Source organism: Eumetopias jubatus, unplaced genomic scaffold (genome assembly GCF_037043125.1).
Source record: "Eumetopias jubatus isolate StellerSeaLion01/CBP00866 unplaced genomic scaffold, mEumJub1_p1.0 scaffold_6, whole genome shotgun sequence".
Taxonomy (NCBI): Eukaryota; Metazoa; Chordata; class Mammalia; order Carnivora; family Otariidae; genus Eumetopias; species Eumetopias jubatus.
In genome coordinates this window covers 8032297-8053105 of record NW_028274812.1, presented here as the reverse complement: position 1 = coordinate 8053105, position 20809 = coordinate 8032297, and the positions used below count along the sequence as shown (strand labels likewise).

Below are 20809 nucleotides of genomic sequence, written 5' to 3'. Positions count from 1 at the left end.
AGATTTAGGGGCCCCACCCCAGAGTTTCTGATTCAGGGGGTCTAAGGTAGACCCCAAGAATCTGCATTTCTCACAAGTTTCCAGATGATGCTGTTGCTGCTGGTCCAAACACGTTGAGAACCACTGTGTTAATTCAGTTAATATTATGAAAAGAATGATTTACCAAGATGCTGTATATTTCTAAAGCTCTACTTTAATGGCTTATTTTCTAGTAAAAAGAATATTTCTAGTAAACTGCTCAGAAAGATGCATTTCACTGTGAGCCTAATCCCCATTTAGCTGTCGCTCTATGTTATTCTTCGGAATTTAGTCATCTTTCCCTTTGAGGACTATAATCCCCCTTCTTCATTATTTTTATTTTCTTAGAAATCAGCTTTATCAGAAAACGTGGCTATGTTATTTTGGGACATAGCTTAAGAAGTCAACAGCAATTATCTGCAATAAGAATAAATATCAGTAAAATAAAGATCTACCTGATTGCAGTTATTTACTAAACACCAAAGGTAAAAAAAAAGGAAAGTGCAGAGCCTCACTGTGTCTGAACAGTAAAGGTATAAGACCTACATTGGAAAATATAAGAATCCAGCAAAATGGAGCTATGGGGCACTGGCTGTCAGTCATCCCAGGTCAAGAAGCAACAGGCCCCCACCCTTAGCCTCTCACAGAGGTTAACATATTAGTCACTAGTTAGTGCATCATTTTGTTCATCTTCCCAGAACATTCATTGTCAAGTGACGTAATGAAGTATCTGAGATTATAGACACTCACTTGATTAAGAAGTCATGTGACTTGGTTCTATACAGTTGATCTTCAATCATGAGCCATTCTCTTTAAGTCTTGTACTAATACTGATCGCCTTATACCTTTTTTTTTTGGAATAACTGACTGACTGAATCAGTCAGTGAACAAACATCTATTGAGTGTCTGCAGAGTGTCAAGCAAGTAAATATTGATTCCATCATTTGATCCTGAGTTCAATCCAACTCAGGCCATGTGGTAGCTTTGGTAAGGGAGGGCAGGGCATCTTGACAGATGACAATGGTCCTCACTGCTGTTCACAGTGTGTGTGTGTGTGGGGGGGTAATTCCCCAGAAATCAGTCTGGCAGTTCTACTACGGAGGCATGAGTGGATGCTGGATGACAGAATAGCTAATGTGTCCTGCATGCGGGGTCCAAGGCACTTCTCTGTAATTCTGCTAAGGGTCTCTTCTAACCCGTGGGTCTAGTAGGTCAGATACATGTTCCTTTTTGACCATCCTTGCTCCCAGTGTGGAAGGTGCTCATACACAGATGGTCAAAGCCTGGCTGGAGGCTCAGTTCCTAAATCATGTCCTGGTTTAGCACAGGACCAGCCTTCTAGAAAGGGGCACACCTGGTAACACCGGGTTTGTGGCCACAGGATCCGCTGGTAAGCCTGGCATCTGGGGATATACTCCTGAATCTCCAGAATTGGCTCCAACGTGGAAGGCCAAGAGTCCAGAGAGCGAAATCTAAACTAGCTGCTCCTGGATGAGACTTTGCATGGGTCTTTCCTTCTAGATGGAATTGCATTAAATAAAGGTGGCGATTGAAGATGGTTAATTCATGGAAAATATGATTGGCACTATTTGTTTCCTCAGTAATTCAAAACTGATAACTCACCTATTAAAATGTATCATTTTGAATAGACTCCTCCACACACAGAATCATGAATTTAAAATAGAGTAGTGCTTGCTGAAAGGATCATGAGCTGCTTCTTCACCATTCCTTTACCTGGTTTCCCTGAATAATAGAGCCCGGGACAAGAGCTTGCATACTAATTCTTTATCAGGACGTGCAACCCCAGGGAAGGGAGAGTGAAGGAGGAAAGAGAAGAAGCAGGGATGGAGGGAGGGCCAACCAGGGGGGTGGAACCCCACACTGGCCACAGGTCCACAGCAAACACTGCCTGGTGCTCAGCCTTCAGGCATCTCCCCTGAGGCCACATGGACCAGTGAGATCTCAGAGTAGCCACGGTAGGGTAGGACTCCTCTCTTCTCCCATTGTCCACCTTCTGTTGGTCAGTCTGAACCACGAGGCTTCAGTTCCTTCCCACATCTGTGTTGTCAGGCCCTCTCCGCCTGGGCAGCCAGCACATTTGAGGGTCCAGGCTGGCCCCTGGGCGGGTGTACCATGTTGTACACAGGACTTCGTGCTGAATTCCTCAGCCCAGGCAGTGTGGTGGCTGGCCTTTCCAGTGAGAGAAGGATCCGTGCTTTCTCCAGGATGCTACACTGGGGAAGCAAGATGCACCACCGAGGGAAATGTAGCTGTGCAGATCTGGATCCAGTATGGAGTTCACCCTGAATTCCAAGGGGCTGGAACCAGGAAGGGAGAGCTGTCTTTTTTTTTTTCCCCCAGTAATGCTTCGTTTTATACAGAAACTTTGAAAATATCCCGATTGATATGTATATTAGTTTCTTAGGGCTGGCATCACAAATTACTTTGTGTTGTGTTGTGTTAACAGCAGAAATTTATTCTTTCATCGTTCTGGAGGCCGTAAGTCTGAAGTCTGATTTCAGAGGCCTGCTCCCTCCGAAAGCTCTAGGGGAGAATCTGCTCCTTGCCTCCTCTTCTATTCTACTCTACTCTACTCTACTCTACTCTACTCTACTCTACTCTACTCTATTCTATTACCTTCTAGTGTTGGTGGCTATTATGGGCTGAGATATATTCATTCCCCACTCCCAATTCATATGTACCTCAGACTGTGACTGTATTTGGAGATAGAATCTTCAAGTGGAAAGCAGGCTGAAATGAAGTCATCAGGGTGGGCTCTGATCCAAATGGCCAATGACCTTATTAGAAGAGGTCAGGACACAAACACACACAAAGACAGAGCCCATGCAAAGACATGGGGAGAAGGTGGCCTACAAGTCAAAACTTGTCTACAGGTCAAGGGGAGAGGCCTCACCAGCCCTGCTGACACCTCAGTCCTAGACTTTCAGCCTCCAGAATGCTGACAAAATAAATTTCAATTTCTGTTGTTTCAGCCGCAGCCTGCGGTACTTTGTCATGGTAGCCCCTCAGATGGATACACAGGTGATCCCTGGTGTTGCTTAGCAGGCACCTCCTATGCCTCCTCATGCTGTTCTCCCCACGTGTGTGTCTGTGTCCCTGTTTTCTCTCCTTATAAGGACAGCAGTCATGGGATTAGGGCCCACTCTGATCCAGTATAACCTCATTCTAACTAATTACACCTGCAAAGACCCTATTTCTAAATTAGGTCATATTCTGAAGATCTAGACAGACAAAAATTAAGGAGGGACACTATTCAATCCAGTATAATATGCAGAATATGCAAAAATTAACTATCCCCAGGCAGGTATTTACATAGCTGAGAACCTCTATACCAGCGGGTTTCAATTTCAGCTGCTCATTGGACTAGATTCTGATTGAATTGGGTCAGGAGGAGGCTTAGACATTTTTTCCCAATTATCCCAGTAATTCTAATGAGCAGCCAGTGTGGAAAACCACATTTTAAAACCACCAGTAAAAAACAAACAAACAAAAAAACCCACCAGTAATGTCATTTACTATTATCATTATCATTATATCACTAATCCTAATAAAATTGGTAACATTTATCAGACATTTAATATATCTTAGGCATTGGGTAAAATACTCTATATATTTTATTTCAGTGATGCCGTCACTCCAATCCTTACCCTCATTTTATAGATGGGGACACAGAGGGTCGAAGAGGTTCAGGACACAGGGCTAGCAGAGGTAGACCACCAGATGGCTGACCCCAGCACGGCGGCTTCTCTGCCCTTAGATGTGCACAAATGCAGAACCTCTCATCATGCTCTGGTCTGTAGACACCCTCGGTTATGTAGGAAAATCATAAACACTTTAAGATGAGTAACTGCATGTCTTCTCTACAAAGAAACAAAATGGTCTGAGCTTCTAAGATTGGAGGGTGAGTGGTAGAGCATAAGTTAATACACAACCAGGCACTCTTACTATTATAGTAAATTCAGTTTTGCATTTTTCCTAATTTCACAAGCCCAGACAAAAAGCCATGCCCTTAAAGAACATCTTTACATTATATTTTGAGGTTTATCTGCTTAGCCATACCTGAAGGCATGGCCAATATCACCCTTGGAGGACAGCTTAAGTGACAGCTTGTATGAGCCTTTTCTCACATATGGCACCTCTTCGTGCCAAGCAACATGGTATGCCAGGTGTTCTAAGTGACAATGGCAGACGTTAGGTTTCCTCTCCTGGTCTTGCTCTCATCTCCCTGGAATCTTGTTCTGTCCTGGGGCCAGGACATCTGTTCTGGGCCTTTCCATTTACGACCTTGCAGATTCTTCCTCTGTCCTCTAGAACTTTCTCCTCCCTCTGCTCTGAACTCTCTTGATGTCTCTGGTTTCCTGAGAAAGAAACTGTCCTACCCATGGGACATGCACTGCATTCCCTGTTGAGTGGAATAGAGACAAGTGGTTCTTCAGCTTCAAATCAGAACTTGACACCCCCACATGCTGCAGGCAGACCTGAACCTCATTAGCATTCATGCTCCTGTGACTTGGGCTCCCCATCACTCTGCTCAAATACCTTTCTTTTCCCCCTTTTTTCCTTCCAAATCCAGCTCATTGTTGAAGGATCAGATTATGTCCCACCTTCTTCACGAATCTGACTGCTTTGGACCCACCAGTCATTCCTTTCTCTGAGGCCCTCCTGCATTTTATAGTCAACCCCTTTCGGTTCTGATCTCAAGTGCTCCACATTTGCTTCACATACGTTGACCTTGGCTCTCTAAGCTACACAATAAGCTCCTCACAGAGGCAGAAACAAAGTGTGCAGATCACTGGTACTTCTCCCAGCCTCATCTGTATCAGCACACCACTGGAAGCTTCTGTAAATACCTGATGTTTAGTTCTCATAGCTGCAGTTTATTGTGATGGTTTGTACATACCAGAAAGTCATTAACTGTTTGACAGTAAGATGCCCATATAGGAGTGCCTGGTGGCTCAGTTGATTAAGTGTCTGACTCTTGATTTCAGCTCAGGTCATGATCTCAGGGTCATGAGATCGAGCCCCACATCAGGCTCCATGCTCAGCACAGAGTCTGCTTAAGATTCTCTTTCTCTCCCTCTGCCCCTCCCTGCCCTGCTCACACTCTGTCTCTCTCTAAAAAAAAAAAAAGATGCCCATATAAGTGATCAGATCATGTTAAAGAAATTTTCATTATGACTAGAATTACTAACGATATCCTTTCCCCTCATGGAAGCCCAGCCCGTATTATCTTCTTTATGATGCCAATAATTTTTAACCATTATTAGACTCTGTTATGGTGGCTTGGTGTTGATTAGCAATGGAACCTGCCCATGGAGGTCAAAGTGTAATCGGCCGATGCTAAACGTAGCCAGGGGCACCCCACACCTGAAGTCACACCAAAGGCACACATGCTGATTTGAATACCGATGAAGAGTTTAATGGCCACTGGTTTCGAACTAAAAGCTGATTAGGAATTGTTCATTTGATAACTCATCCTTAGAAGATGGAAACAAAGGCACATATGGTCATTTGATGTCAGCAGTACAAACAACTCCCACAGCAGAACAAACAACTAATGAGTATTATTCCTCACAGACGTGACCGAGGTCAGACAATGTGATGTCCTCTAACCTGAGACCCGCTTACCTAACAGTCTGTTCCAGAGACATCTGTGGAAAAGCCAGCCTCTGGTCATCTGGGTCCACTCTCTGTAGCAAGTCCCCTCCTGAGTTTCTAAGTCTTTTGCACACCTGCATTATTTTTACCTTGCTTATCACCTCTGACCTTTATATGCTGGAGATGTTCTGTTGCTCTAGTCTTAAGGATGATTTAGAAATCAAAACTTTAACATGTATCTAACAGTAACTTGTCCCAGCATTTTTTATCATTGTAGCTCAAATTAACATAATGTCTATTTGGATTGTAACAACTAGGAAAAGCTGAGAAATACCCCTGGTTAGAAGCCCTTCAAAAGTATCTAATTAGGCTGGAGTTGTGCTTTCTGCAAAATGAAGCAGCATAATCCTTAATCCTTCCAGCATTACATGAAGAATTATTTGAGTGTTTTATCAGATCGGCTTTCTGCTCATGCCAAGGGGAGTAATTCTCTTTGTGTAAAAGTGATTTTGAAGATTAGTAATGAACAGAATGGGTACACATGGATTTATGAGTTTTTAAAAATAATTTTTAAATGTCTTTGCATGTGTACACTTAAACAATAAAAAGGAGATATCTCACTTGTTCTTGATAAATGGCCTTAGGAGAAAAACATAAATGCTTGTGTCCTTGATTCAGACTTTGGTGAGTTTGACAAGAGGTAGGTTTTAGGTCTCTGTGGGAACTACAACAAATTTTTAGTACTTTATTTCAGGAAAAAGTCCTTAGGGGCGCCTGGATGGCTCAGTCGTTAAGCATCTGCCTTCGGCTCAGGTCCTGGGATCGAGTCCCACGTTGGGTTCCCTGCTTGGTGGGGAGTCTGCTTCTCCCTCTCCCACTCCCCCTGCTTGTGCTCCCTCTCTCGCTGTGTCTCTCTTTCTGTGTCAAATAAATAAATAAAATCTTTAAAAAAAAGAAGTCCTTACCCTATGAAGCTCATGGCCTTCATTGCCTGTTAACCTCTCTTTAAAGATGAAAACATATCACAGACCCAGAGTTGTTACCCTTACCGTAGCAGGCAGTGAGCTCAGAGCTGATTAGGAAGTGCTGGGCCCAGGAGGCAGGGGTCTGCCTCCTGGATGTTATGAGTAAGAGCCAAAACCAAGCCCCTGAATGCTTGTGTCCACTGTGTTGGTCCCTGTACTGGAAACACAAGTGTGTGTGTGTGTGTGTGTGTGTGTGTGTGTGTGTGTGTGTGTACATTTCCTTACATAATTTAGGTTACTTTATTTTGTACTTTTGATAGCTAACAGGCTCCCAGTCTTCAAGGCAGAAATCAGGCTAGGTATTTCAAGCAGGAAGGGATTTAGCAAAAGGATTTGGATTTGAGTTGTTTTGGAAGGGCTAGAAAAGCACAGAGGGGAGAGATTAGGAAGGTCAGCACCTGCAAAGCCCTTGCCCTGTGGGCCAGTATGGAGCCTGTGGGCCAGTATCTCTGGGCCCCCATGTGGAAGGCGAGTCGTTAGAAACGCTGACTGACCTCTAGGCCACCAGCCACTGTTGTCACTGCCACGATTAGAGCTGGAGCTGCTGCCACATCCAGAAGCAGAATCACCACTACCTCCTTCCTGTTTTCTGATCTTGCACTTACTCTCCCCTCCCCCACTGGCAGAACCTAAATAGAACCTGCTGGCAAGGGGTTCTGGGAAATGTAGTTTCCACACCACCAGCCCCTGGGATGCAGAACAATAGGTAGCCCAGATGGCATCATAGTACTTTAGAGAATGTTACCGCAGAACTTTAACCACTTAGATGTTTATTTTCAGTTAAAATATGAAAAAATATTTATTTTAATATGAAATATGAAAAAATCCTTTTTGACAGTTTCTCTTAAGGTAGAGTGAAAAAGATAATTTTATTTTAAAGAATATTTTGTGGATTTAAAGACCATGGGAGGATATTTTAATTCATACAATTCAAAAGCAGCTGAACAAATCCATTGAAAGGATAGCTCTTGCTGGGCCTTGCTATGTCATCTTTGGAAAGCTTGCCTGCGTCCCCAGCTAATCCAGTTATCTGAAGTACAGCTGGAGGAGGCAAATTCTACTCTTTGGGAATTTCTATTTGACACTGGCTGCCACTTTTCTGAAGCAAAATGTTTTCTCTGGCAGTTAAATTGCCTGTTTGATTTCTGAGATCGGATACACTTTTATTCTTGGTGCATTCTTTTGTTTGTTTGTTTTTATTTTAATTCCAGTGTAGTTAACATACAGTATTATTTTTTTCTCTTTCATACATTTATTTTTTTTATAATTTCTTTATTATGTTATGTTAGTCACCATACAGTACATCATTAGTTTTTGATGTAGTGTTCCATACAGTATTATGTTACTGTCACGTGTATAGTATAGTTCCATACATCACTGGTGCTCATCACAACAAGTGCCCTCCTTCATCCCCATCACCTATTTCACCCATCCCTCCACCCACCTCCCCTCTGGTAACCACCAGTTTGTTCTCTGTAGTTAAGAATTTGTTTGTTTCTTGATTTGTCTCTCTCTCTTTTTTTTGTTTTGTTTCTTAAATTCCGTATATGAGTGAAATCATATGGTATTTGTCTTTCTCTGACTGACATATTTTGCTTACCATTATACTCTCTAGCTCCATCCATGTTTTTGCAAATGGCAAGATTTCATTCTTTCTTATGGCTGAATAATATTCCATTATATATATATATATATACCACATCTTCTTTATTCATTCACCTATTGATGGACACTTGGGCTGCTTCCATAGTTTGGCTGTTATAAATAATGCTGCAATAAACATAGGGGTGCATATATCCTTTTGAGTTAGTGTTTTTGGACTTTTTAGGTAGATACCTTGTAGTGCAATTACTAGATTATAGAGTAGTTCTATTTTTAACTTTTTGAGGAAACTCCATACTGTTTTCCACAGTGGCTGCACCAGTTTGCATTCCCACCAAGAAGGTTCCTTTTTCTCCACATCCTTGCCAACACTTGTTTCTTGTATTTTTGATTTTAGCCATTCTTATAGGTGTGAGGTGATATCTCATTGTAGTTTTGATTTGCATTTCCCTGATGATGAGTGATGTTGAGCATCTTTTCATGTGTCTGTTGGTCATCTGGATGTCTTCTTTAGAGAAATGTCTGTTCATGTCTTCTGCTCATTTTTGTAATTAAAAAAATTTTTTAAAGATTTATTTATTTGAGAGAGAGAGAGCAGGGGGAGGAGCAGAGGGAGAGAGAGAAACAGACTCCCCGCTGAACATGGAACCTGACGTGGGCTTGATCCCACAACCCTGAGATCATGACCTGAGCTGAAGGCAGACACTTAACCAACTGATCTACCAAGGTGCCCCTCATGTCTTCTGCTCATTTTTTAAATTGGATTATTTGTTTTTGGGTTTTGAGTTTTGTAAGTTCTTTGTATATTTTGGGTACTAACCCTTTATCGGATATGTCATTTGCAAATATCTTCTCCCATTCTGTAGGTTGCCTTTTAGTTTTGTTTATTGTTTCCTTTGCAGTACAGAAGCTTTTTTTTTTTTTTGCTGTAGTCCCAATAGTTTATTTTTGCTTTTATTTCCCTTGCCTCAGGAGACACATCTAGAAAAATATTGCTACAACTGATGTCAGAGAAATTACTGCCTGTGTTTTCTTCTAGGATTTTTATGGTTTCAGGTCTCACATTTAGGTCCTTTATCCATTTTGAGTTTATTTTTGTATATGGTGTAAATAAGCCGTCCAGTTTCATTCTTTTGCATGTGGCTGTCCTCTAATTGCACTCTCTATATGTTTAATTCCAATGGGAAATTCTTTCAGATATTTAATCATCTGTAATTTTACTTAAAATTGTTGCGCCCTGAGAAAGCAGTACCTAAATGGATGATAAAACTCATTTAAATCACCACAGTTCCTACTCCCATGTGTATATGTAAATCTTTTTTACTTTTTTAACCTCCATACGTCTTCCCAGCAACTCTGTGAGGTGGGCCAGCTACTCATGCTCCTGTTTTTTTCCAGCTATGTTAAGTGACAGATCATGGGTGAGGTTCCATAAATAAGTGTGACGGTTTGCTTATGATTGTGTATTTACGAATGGCCTTCACGTTGGGGTGGGCTTGCCATTTGGAGGTACACAAAACCAATCACAGGGTGGGAAGGGCTGGAGTACTTTGAAGGGAATCCATTGTCAGGTCCTCAGCTCATGTAGGTCCAAAATGGATCTTCCTGAGACTATGCATGCAATGAGGATGCAGGTCCTTTTTCCTAATGCCCTTCTCCCACTTTGCTGAAGGAATCCTACCTCTCTCCCATCCCTCTGTGATGCACCCACCTGAGGCTTAAAAACCTGTGGGGAACCAAACAGTGGGACAGTTTGGACTATTGGTTTGGCTATTAAGAAGGTAATGAAGAAAGTAAATGACCCTAATGATTTGATTAAACAACTTTTTGTAAGTGTGGTGGTTTCCCTTTACTTCCTTGCAGCAAGATTGTAGGAGAACTTAAATAGCCTGTTGGTTAATAGAAAAGCAAAACTAATTTTGATGGTAGATCACTATGTGAGTCTCAGCATGTAACTAAGAAGGAGCCAGAAGAATTGAATGATGTTGCTCTAACAAAACTCTCTCCGTTCTCATTAATTTACTTATACAAACAAGTTTTCCTGGCACATAAATTTTTAAAAATGAAAAAAGGGAGCAGAATTGATGTTTAGCCTTAACTGGTTCTGGTAATAAACAATCTTCCTCCACAGATTACATGAACCAGCTGGAAAACCCCAGGCTTTCTTAACATTCTTCTAGAAATACAGAGGTGCATTTCCAACAAAATGTTATTCTGTGCAATAAATCTTTTTCAAAATTCATCAGATTTTCTGTTTTCATCCGTTGTGGTCTACTAACTGTAATTATAACTCAATGGGAAAGAATGCAAATCTTTAGAGACATTGTCACAGGAAAAAATTTTTTTAATTAAATGTCAATTTATATACATAATTTTTACACACAGAACTATTTTACCTCACCATTAATGGAATACACATTAAGGCAAAACACAATAAAACATTTTCTACTTATAATATTAGGATGTAAGTATGTGGGAACAAAAATAAGAATTCAAAGAGAAAAAAAGATTGACTTCAGATTGAGACTATTGAAGAGCTTGTTTTTACTGGGTGATGGTAGGTGGCCAATGGCTCCAGTATTTAGACTATTGGATACAGTGAATTACATCTCTGGCAGTTATTGAAACTGATCAAACATTTATACATCAATATAAAATATGCATGTGATACATTTAAAAATTTTAAGGAGTGGGTTTGGGCAAAAATATTTAATGATCGCTGATTTCGACAGAAGACCAGGTATATTTAGGATAAGCAGGGTCATATGTCTCCCATGTATTTGCTTTGTCTTCCCAGTTTGACCTCGTGTGTGTCAATGCTTGGATGCTGGACCTCACACAAGCTGTCCTAAACCTGGGCTTCTTGGCTGGAGCCTTCACCTTGGGCTATGCAGCAGACAGGTAGGCACGGATGTGACAGCGGTTGACAGCACTAGAACATGATGCATACGTGTGGAGATGAAAATGATGTTAGCCATTAGAAAACAATTTTTGCTAAACTTGGAAAAAATCTTAATCTCTCTACTTGCGACATTCATGCTTATTTGGTTGGACTAATTCTCTCCTTGCTCACCTCCATCTCCTTACTCCTTGAACTGCACGAATGGATGGGGCTGCTCCCAGCGGGTCTGCAGGCATCTGAGTGGAAACACAAACACCAGAAATGCAGTAACTTCATCGTGGCGCCAATGGCTGGCTGGCTGAACACAGCAGAGGCGATTCCATGTTCTTCCATAACTTACTGGTTGTGGTCTGATTAATTTAGTCAGAGTTGGCTCCTTCCAAATATGTTTCACTTAATTTTTTTAAGAAATCCTTGTATTTTATTCTGTAAGTTAAAAATTCTGCAGAAAAGTTTTTCCAAAGACTGTTAAAAGAACTTTATCATTTAACATTCATAAATATACCAGTTAATGGCAGACATGGTGAGTTGTGTATATTGAGGATAGTCAGGCTTTCTATTCAAATATCCCTGTTTGAACCATTATTGATGTTGGTTATTGTATTCATGTTGAACTATTCCTTTATCCCAATTCTAACTATGAAAATATGTGCAGTAATTTAATTATTCCTTCTATACCCCTTAGGACAGGAGTAGAAAAGCTTTGGCCATTGGTCGTGTCTGGCTGAACATCGCTCTGGTCACTCTAGCCCAGCCTGGGTGGGTCCTTGTGACCATGCTCGTGATGCACAATGTTAAGGGTACCTCTTGGAGAGGTAATGGCCCAATGCCATTAATTAGCTAATTGTAGACGATAAAATGCCCCAAATGCTTTCACCAATAGATGGTCTGCATTTTTCCAGACCAGGATTTCAAAGTGGGTAGAACCCTTGGTTTCTTTTCCTGCTCCTTCATCTGTCTCTTAGCTCTCTCTTGCAGCCCCTGACACCCTCTTCTGCATATGACTTTCTCCTTAATCCTTGTGTCTGATGCTCTTTCCCTGTCTTTTATCTGTGTCTTTGTCTGTGGTTTCTTCTTATAGCCCTTCCCATGCATCTTTCTTTTCTTAATCTCCCCACACATCACTAGGGGAGAACCCTACCTGGCTACGACTCGCAATGGAGCCATGTCTTTTCAACACATTTCTGATTTAAACATTAAGTTTTGCTGCTTCTGCATGTTTCTCTCTCACAATCAATAAACATATCTCCAAATAAAAGTAATTCAACTAAAGGAGGGGGGCCCTTTCTACCTATATCCTAGCAGGGGACTGAGTGGCTATCCTCAGAGATGACTCAACGCTTTGGAGAGGAAGATAGACCCGTGAATGAGTCTGCCTTACCGCAGGGCCAGCCATCTGTCAGCTCCTCTCCTTCGCGTCGTTGAAGGAAAGGACAAGAAACAATGTAATAGGACACCTATCTATGAGAGGACAGTGTAGGAAGGACAGGCAGTGAATTTCAAAACCTAGATAAACCAGGACTACTTCTGTCTCCACTCCGCGGACCGAAGCAAGATGCTGCATATGTGAATTTGGTGGGAATTTCTACGGGAAAGTGTTTTTGAATCAAATCTCTGAAAGGTCATGGATGACAGATTTCCACCAGCCAATAATTTGGCACACCTATCCCGAACCACTTAACATCAGAATCCCAGAATATGGCACACAATAACGTGTGCCCTTTGCCTATCCTTCTAATCATAGTTATGTAAATGATGAGGATAAAATGCAGAACTTAAGAACAGCTCACGTTGGTTGTGAACTTCATAGTTTGTAAGGAGCTTTCACATCAGCTTCTCATTTGAGCCCCTACAACCTCACCATAGAAAGGGAGGGGGGAAGAAACAACCCACAAGCAAATAAACAAAATCTGCGTCTTGGATTGCTGAAAACATGGACCCAAGGTCGCACGGCTGGCTGATGGTTGAGCCAAAACTGAAGGCCTGGGGCCTTTTCCCTTCCCCCTTCCCACTCCACTCACAAAAATGCTATAAAATGTCCAAGCGGTGCCACCAGGGAGACCAGACGTGATAGAGAGCGTCATCTTTTTGGAAACTGCAATCCCAAAGAATGCATTCTGTGCTTTACATTTTGTCATGTCATTTCAGAGGCACATGTTCTTATTTGCCCTGGTTTTGCTATAAAACAAAATGTAGAATTTTCAACAATCCTGTACCTGGTAGTAATGCAGTCTTAAAAACAAAATTTCTATACTTAAACCTCTTTTAACAACACTTCTAATGATAGTCTTTCTCATTGTGTCGAAGGAAACGTTGAAGGTGACTTCTTCCTCTCTCTTTCTCAAAAAGGTACGGCAGACTAGTCATTTACCTAATATCCTGTTTCGGTGTTGGCGTCACCGGTGTTGTGGTGGCATTTGCACCCAATTTCCCTGTGTTTGTGGTCTTCCGCTTCCTACAAGGTGTGTTTGGAAAGGGGACATGGATGACCTGCTACGTAATTGGTAAGACATTTCTACATCTCCGTGTCTCTGACAGCCAGGGACAGGTGGCTGGGCGGTGCCGGCCAGTCAGCCCTCTTGGGGCTCCTATGCGGAGGCTTGGCGGCTGCCACAGTAATGATCTCTGCAAATAGGAAGGTGCGGGGGTGAGATTCTGACTCTTGGGAAACTAAACGCCGCCTTGCCAAATGCGGACTATCACAAAGTACTTGGGTGAACCACTTTCTAGCACAGCCATACCACTAGCATGTTATTGCTTTGCTTTATCAGAGATTAATTTTTCTAAAAATTTCAGCAGTTCTTGAAACATTTTTAACGCATTTTCTGTGTATTTCTGTGATAGGGTTTGAGATGACATCCCTGTGTTCTCAATTATTATTTCTTAATTCTATTTCTTTTGTTCAAGTGGAGAACTTTTTACCATGGAGGAGATCTGACCTAAAAATGAGAAGCTCATTTGTGAACCTTTGCTCTCTTCCATAACTAGAAAGTTTGACCTTCTGGGTATGAAAGAAAGAGAACTCTCCCGTTGCTCTTTGTTCATTTTACTGGGAAAAGTCCTGGCTGCTACTTTGGTTCTGTCCCTAGTGATATCCAGAACCAGCTACCTACTCTAAGGGTCACAGTGGATTTGTGAGCAGGGAGATGCAAAAGCTCCTTTTTGATTATTGCTCCAGATCGTTAAGCTTCTAGTCCCTTCCATTACTGCTAGATAATCCCTCCCCAAGCAGTGCCCACTTTAAGGACACTTTGAAGATCTTTTTATGGGCGGGAAGGAGAGAGTACTGGGAGGTTGCCTGTCGCTGGCTGGGGCAGAAGGGATAATTTTTGACTATGAAGCATTTTTAAGGAGAGCTGAGTCTAGGTGAATTTTCAAAGTTGTGATCTTAGGGCACAACTAAGGTAGCATATCCCAGGGTGATTGGAATAGAATTAATGACAAATAGAAATGGATGAGTTGGGGTGGGTGGAGGGGGGGAAGGATGCCAGCGGTAAAATTCCCCATGTGATTTTTAAAGAAATATCACATAAATGGAAAGTCCAGTGCCGTGGAGAGAATTATCACTTGATAGAAACTATGTGGTGATCTTGAAAAAATTATTTGTAGAATTATAATGCTCATAAATAATCTTCTAAAGAGACTACAATATGTACATCTTTAGAAATACCGTGATAGAAATCTAGCCAGTTTATTCTAGTTCTGTGTTGATAAAACAGTCATCATTTAAGCTTTCCTAAAACCAACACATATGTTCTTTGTATACCCAGAAGAGTGCTGGGCTAGGTGTGTGGGATGAGCGTGGTACGTGCTTGCCAATAACTGGCAGAGAAGAGCGTGAGCAGAAAGCATGGCTCCAGCATGTTTGGAAGACGGTACCTTTAAGAGTTCTGTACATTCTAGCAATGCCGATGGATATGATAGATGTAACATCTCTGTTTGTTTATTTTGGAACTGATCTCCAGCTTCCCTAACCTCTGTGTTTGTTTTCCTTCAGTAACGGAAATAGTAGGTTCAAAGCAAAGGAGAATTGTGGGAATAGTGGTCCAAATGTTCTTCACCCTTGGAATCATAATTCTCCCTGGAATTGCCTACTTTATCCCAAATTGGCAAGGGATCCAGCTAGCCATAACGCTGCCCAGCTTTCTCTTCCTCCTTTATTACTGGTAAAGTGGTTTTAGTCATTATTGAATTTATTCTTATTCCACAGAAATGTAGAATCTGCACTTCTAAACCACCATGAAAATGAAAGCAACTAAGGAGATTTCCTAACATCTCCAGAGTGACTATGGGCTTTGAGTATTTCTAGAGAATTTGAGAATTTATAGAGATTATTGTTTGACTAATAGTTGTTATTAACATAAATTAATAAAGTACCCAAACAGAAAATCTAAATAGAGTATTAATTATGTTTTGTTATTTTGTATATCTTCATGAACACTATAAGGCAACAAACCATATCTGCCAATATTTCAACATGCAAATTAAATGCAATGAAATAAATTTGCTTCTTTGTGTGTTCTATTAAGCAAATTAATATTATTTAGGAATCTCCTGAGGAATAAAGAGATGTTAAGAGCATGAGAAAATTAAGTTGTCAAAAAACTACAGGTTATATGCATTTGACTCTTATGGTGGTGAATGTATTTTGATCATTCCTCTAATTTAATTTTAATATATGGGGCAATCATTTTACATGAATTGGATCTTCACCTCTTCCTAAATGCTCATTATTACCCCAGTGCTCTTCACATGTATAATCGAGAACACTGTGTTCTAGGACAGCCTGGTTTTACAAGAGCAATGCAATATTGATTATTTTTATTGTGACCAATGATCCAGTTATCAAGTGAGCACTTTTCCCTTCCATTATAAATTTTCTGAGATAATCTATGTTGCAGAGAGCCTAAACTCTCAGAATCTCCTAAACTTGTACCTAATCGCAAGATCCATTTTGATAGAGAAATTCAAGTTGTAACTTTTAGGTTTTGAAATTATTAGATGAAACTCAGAAAAAGTTCTCTTTCTTGCCAGGGTGGTTCCTGAGTCTCCCCGCTGGCTGATTACTCGGAAGAAAAGAGATAAAGCATTAAAAATCCTGAGGAGCATTGCCAAGTGCAATGGGAAATATCTCTCACCAAATTACTCAGAGGTAATCTTATTTATTACTAGTAACAAGCATTGTTGAAGTGGGTGAATTGATTTGTCTCTTATGTACATATTATCAAAGAGCTGACTAAATCGTTTTTAGTTTGACTTTAAAAAGGGAGGGGAAAAAAAAAACCCTTGGGGAGAATCAAAAGGTGCATTGAAGAAGACATGGTTGTGGAATTGTGATAGCATCAGAGTGAAGGTTAACTGGACCCTTGGTCCATGTTTCAATAGTCGCACCACGTTCCTTGAATTATTATACTTTACTTTCCATAGCCCCGTACTATGAAGTCATTCATTCACCTTAATTTGCACAGACTGTAAATCTTTTCTTGACATTCAGGGTAGTCTAAAGATTTGTCTTTAAATGTAGTCTTGGAAATACTATTTATTTGAGAACACGAGCAATGATGTAAATATTCAGCCTTTCGACTTACATGTGCTGCTAGCCTACCGTCCCTCCCTCCCTCATTTCCTTCCTCCATTTTTTCTTCTTCTTTTTTCCAGCAAAGGCTTTTTGGGTGCTTCTGTATCACTATACTAAGAGAAATGGTAGGGACTCAAGTTCATTCTTTGCTCTTTGGAAGATTTGCTATGCCTTTGGAGACATACAGATATATCTGAGGCAACACCTGAATAATTAGAGAATAATATATAAAAATATATGGCAATGCTTTATGCAAAGACAAAGTAACAGAGGGATTATTATGAAATGAATATTAGAGAATAATTTTTGGAAGATATGAATCTTTGATAAAAACCTTGACGAGTATTAGGTTGCTAACATCAATTTTTTTGGAGGGGGCAGCACTCATTTGGTTTTGATAGAACATTTTGATAAAAAACAAGCTTTGTTGGTTTTCTTGTCACATCCCCAACCTCCCAGAACTTGGCCAGAGATTTGGATTTCTATCTTTTTTCTTCACTCTTACATTCAGTGGCAAGCAGTAGCCTCTGTGTTTATAGAGGTTTCAACTGACCAGTCAACTATTGGATTATAATGATGTACCTTGGAGTTTACGGATCATACACAATGTGGTAAAGATAAAACATGACCTGTTTTAACCATGAAGATGAGTTGGTCCTTGTTCTTTGAGCACATATAGGCTGCGGATTCCTTTTAGGGAAAAAATATCCTGCTGCCCTCTCCTCTTGCTCTCATCATATAAACCTTGTCTTTACAACTGGATCAGATGTATGATAATCTGCACTCAGTTTTAATAGTCCAATAAATATTTTTGCTGTTTGTTCAGTATCACAAAGACGTTGCACATGTAGTCCCAGAGCTAAGTATATGTCAGATTGACATCAAGTTTTTAAAGATAAAGACAAAACAGTGTGTGCTGATGGCTTATGAAGACAAGTGCCACTTAACTAGGCATGTGGCATGTTATCATGAGTATTGCTGAGAGGCCATGGGATGATTCCCAGAAGCAGCTGCTCTTACATGTCCCCTGGTGTCTAGTTCAACGCTGCTCCCGTAGACCCACAGACCCGCTTTGAATTCATGAGCACTGTGGAGACATTTCAACGGGGAAGCAGTTCAAGGCTCTACGTGGTTGTTCTTGTGAAAGATCATGAACGGTGGATCCTGTGGCTTCCAAGATGTGTTAACTCTGGTTTTAAGCAGTTAGATGATCCCCATTTGAAAGTCAGGTTTGAAGCCAGACATGAGTTTCTCTCGGGAGTTTAGCACCTGAGCCACCACTATCCTTGATGATTCCATACTGTGATTGACTGATAAGCCTCTTTGGTCTTTAGTCTATAGGTTCCTGTTCTGTTCTTTTCTTTTCCTTGCAACCTTGGGGGTAAGAATACTAGGGTTTCTTTCTGGCTTTTTTTCTGTAGAATTTTCTGCAGTCTGGTTGATTTTCTGCAATTTGGTTGATTGCATCCTTAGGATCCTTTAACATGACCCTCTGTCTCTTGTATTCCCTGTCAATCGGTAGGTAGATCTTGAGCTAAATCAGGTTTAGGTTTGATACTTTTGGCAATCCTCCTTCGTAAATGGCTTAATACCCTTCCACTAAGAGACCCTTCCTGTCTATCCGTCTCTTCTTTTGTGGTGTTAGCTACCATTGATCATCATTGCCTGCATATATTAATTCACCAGAGGCTGCAAATGACAATATTGATAACATTCCCATTTTATCATTATGTCTTCCTTTGTTACTGGAACACTTACATAAAGACTAACTTCCCCCATCAATTGTTTGGTGACTCTGAGATACAGTTCTTACAGCTTCTTTGCTCCTTAGCATGATGAGATTTTCCAGGCTCATCTTGTAGGCTCTCACTCTTGGAATCACCTACTTCTCAAAGGGTGCTTTGAGTTTTGAAACAAATGTCTTCAAACTGAACCTATCCATCTTCAACCTTTTAAAATTGTACAACATATGCAGAAAAGCAAAATATTATTTTCAAAACGAGAAGGAATTTACATTTCAGTTTAAAACCCCTTGCTAATAGCAGAATGCAGTCAAATTATAGGCCAAACCATAATTTTCTATTTTGGCGAGATCCCAGTGTTCCCGCAAAGAATAATAATGTGCAAATCACCTCTTTACAGTACTCAGAAGTACTGACCAATAGTGCAGGAATTTTTCTTGAGCCCCAACTCCAAAATCAATCCTATTATGGTTTCTGTGTGTCACTATCAATTACTCATGTTTTGGTGACTCAACTAACTAACTAATTGACCACATCGCTTTTAGGTCCATCTTGAAACCTTATGCTTACATAGTCACTTCAAACCTTTTGCAACCTTTTGCTGCTTTAGCTAGTATCCCCCCTCTCTGAATATAACCTCAAGGACCCCCATGCTCAAGGCTGATTGTCCAGGGCTCTGCCTTCACTTTTTCATAGAACCTCTTTTCAGTGAATCCTGACTTTTGGAAGAGTTATTACCATGTAAGTTACTGCATCCTCCAAGACCGGTCCAAATTCCCATCTCATCCTAAGGGTGCACATCACAGGTTGCAGTGAAGCTAGAATGAATTGGAAAGAATCTACCTGATGCACATGGGAGGCCTGGCAGCGATGCTGTCCTCCTTAGCCACCTCCCAAACCCAGCCTGTTCCATCCCTGGCACCAGAGAGCCTACTCTATTTTAGCGGGGATCGAAAGACCTAGCTTAAAATGATGTTCTATATTACAGAAGAGTACCTGAATTCACCATAAAATAGGGCTACACCAGTCCCCTGGGCTTTGTGAATGGAAGGAGGATATGGGAAGAAATAGGTGGATTTCATCACAATATTCAACCAGGTGGGTTATTCTGAGGGTTGGCTGTCCAGTAAATAATCTCAGTTATATTTCACATGGGTTTTACTCATTTTGTGGGTGTATAAATTCTGACTCTCTGTCTCACTGGTCCCTAGGCTTCCATTTGCCAAAATTCCCAGCTAGCTTCTGACTTTGTTGAAGCCACAGCTAGAAGCTAGAAACACAGGTGATGAGAACATCAGGCTCTCTGAATATACCAACAGTGTAACTATTATTCACTGATAAGAAACGTCCAAAAACGTAAAACCAATGCAAATGAGGCAAGTGGGTGGAACTTAGAGTAAGTTGAAGAAATGTAGAAAATGGAAAGAATCAAAGTATATAGAAACCAGAGAGAATCAAAGGATGGGCTGAGTGTCAAACACTAGGCAGTGACCCGATGCAGAAGGATACTTAGCTTAGACTCATTCATGGGTGCCTTTGCAGTGTTTAGGGCACACTCGAAAAAATTAAACTATTGGCAACTCTACAGTCCTTACAGCCCAAGCACAACTGTAGTGCAGCATGTGTCCTGATGCCTCTAGGGCATCCACAGGCCTCCTTTGACCTGGGGAGCGTGTCGGTGATTACACTGCTTCCTGCCCTGGCCATCCCTGCGGTTTTGTTCATAGGGCAAAGTTGTTTCATGTTGCACTTAAATTTCTCTTTGGCTTCAGTTTGATGTTACTTCCTGTTACCTGTAGTGCACTTGTTCTTGCCTCACACCTAGTAAGATACCAATCAATCCAACTTTCCGTGCTCATCCAATAGACACATACCAGCACCATGTGTATGACTAAACGGTGCACTGAATGGGAATGCTGGTCTGAAGAGATGGCCATTGCCCTAAAAACTGAATGTGTATTTCTCAAAATAGATGAGAAAGTGGGCAAGTATTTAAGAGTGCTCAGACTTTTGCTTGTAGTAGACTAGGTCTATGGGTAAGTAGTGGAGAGCTGGGATTGTTGCTCAGTGAAGTTTTCTCATCACGAAGTGGTACTATCTGTGATGGATGTGTTCTTGTTCCCAGCTCTTCACCCCTCTCTGTGGGAGGATCCCACACACACCCCCACCCCCGTGGCCGTGGGACTTGCAGCAATGCTCCTCTGCGGGCGGATAGATTTCCCCCACTGAGTCAGGCTGGGCCTTCTGAATTGATGGCCCAAGGTACCAGTTCAGAGCAGAAGCTGTAAATGCATTTCTGACAGCTCTCTTGCCCTTTCCATCT

The 20809-nt window shown here is 41.2% G+C and overlaps 1 protein-coding gene across 1 annotated transcript in view; it reads left to right on the top strand.

Moving 5' to 3' along the window:
• SLC22A3 (solute carrier family 22 member 3) overlaps positions 1 to 20809 on the top strand; it is an 86899-nt gene that overhangs the window by 31456 nt on the left and 34634 nt on the right. Inside the window, exons 2-5 of the mRNA XM_028103352.2 lie at positions 11062 to 11165; positions 13516 to 13670; positions 15164 to 15332; positions 16201 to 16318. Of these exons, the coding sequence (XP_027959153.1) occupies positions 11062 to 11165; positions 13516 to 13670; positions 15164 to 15332; positions 16201 to 16318 (546 nt within the window). The remainder of the gene's footprint in view (positions 1 to 11061; positions 11166 to 13515; positions 13671 to 15163; positions 15333 to 16200; positions 16319 to 20809) is intronic.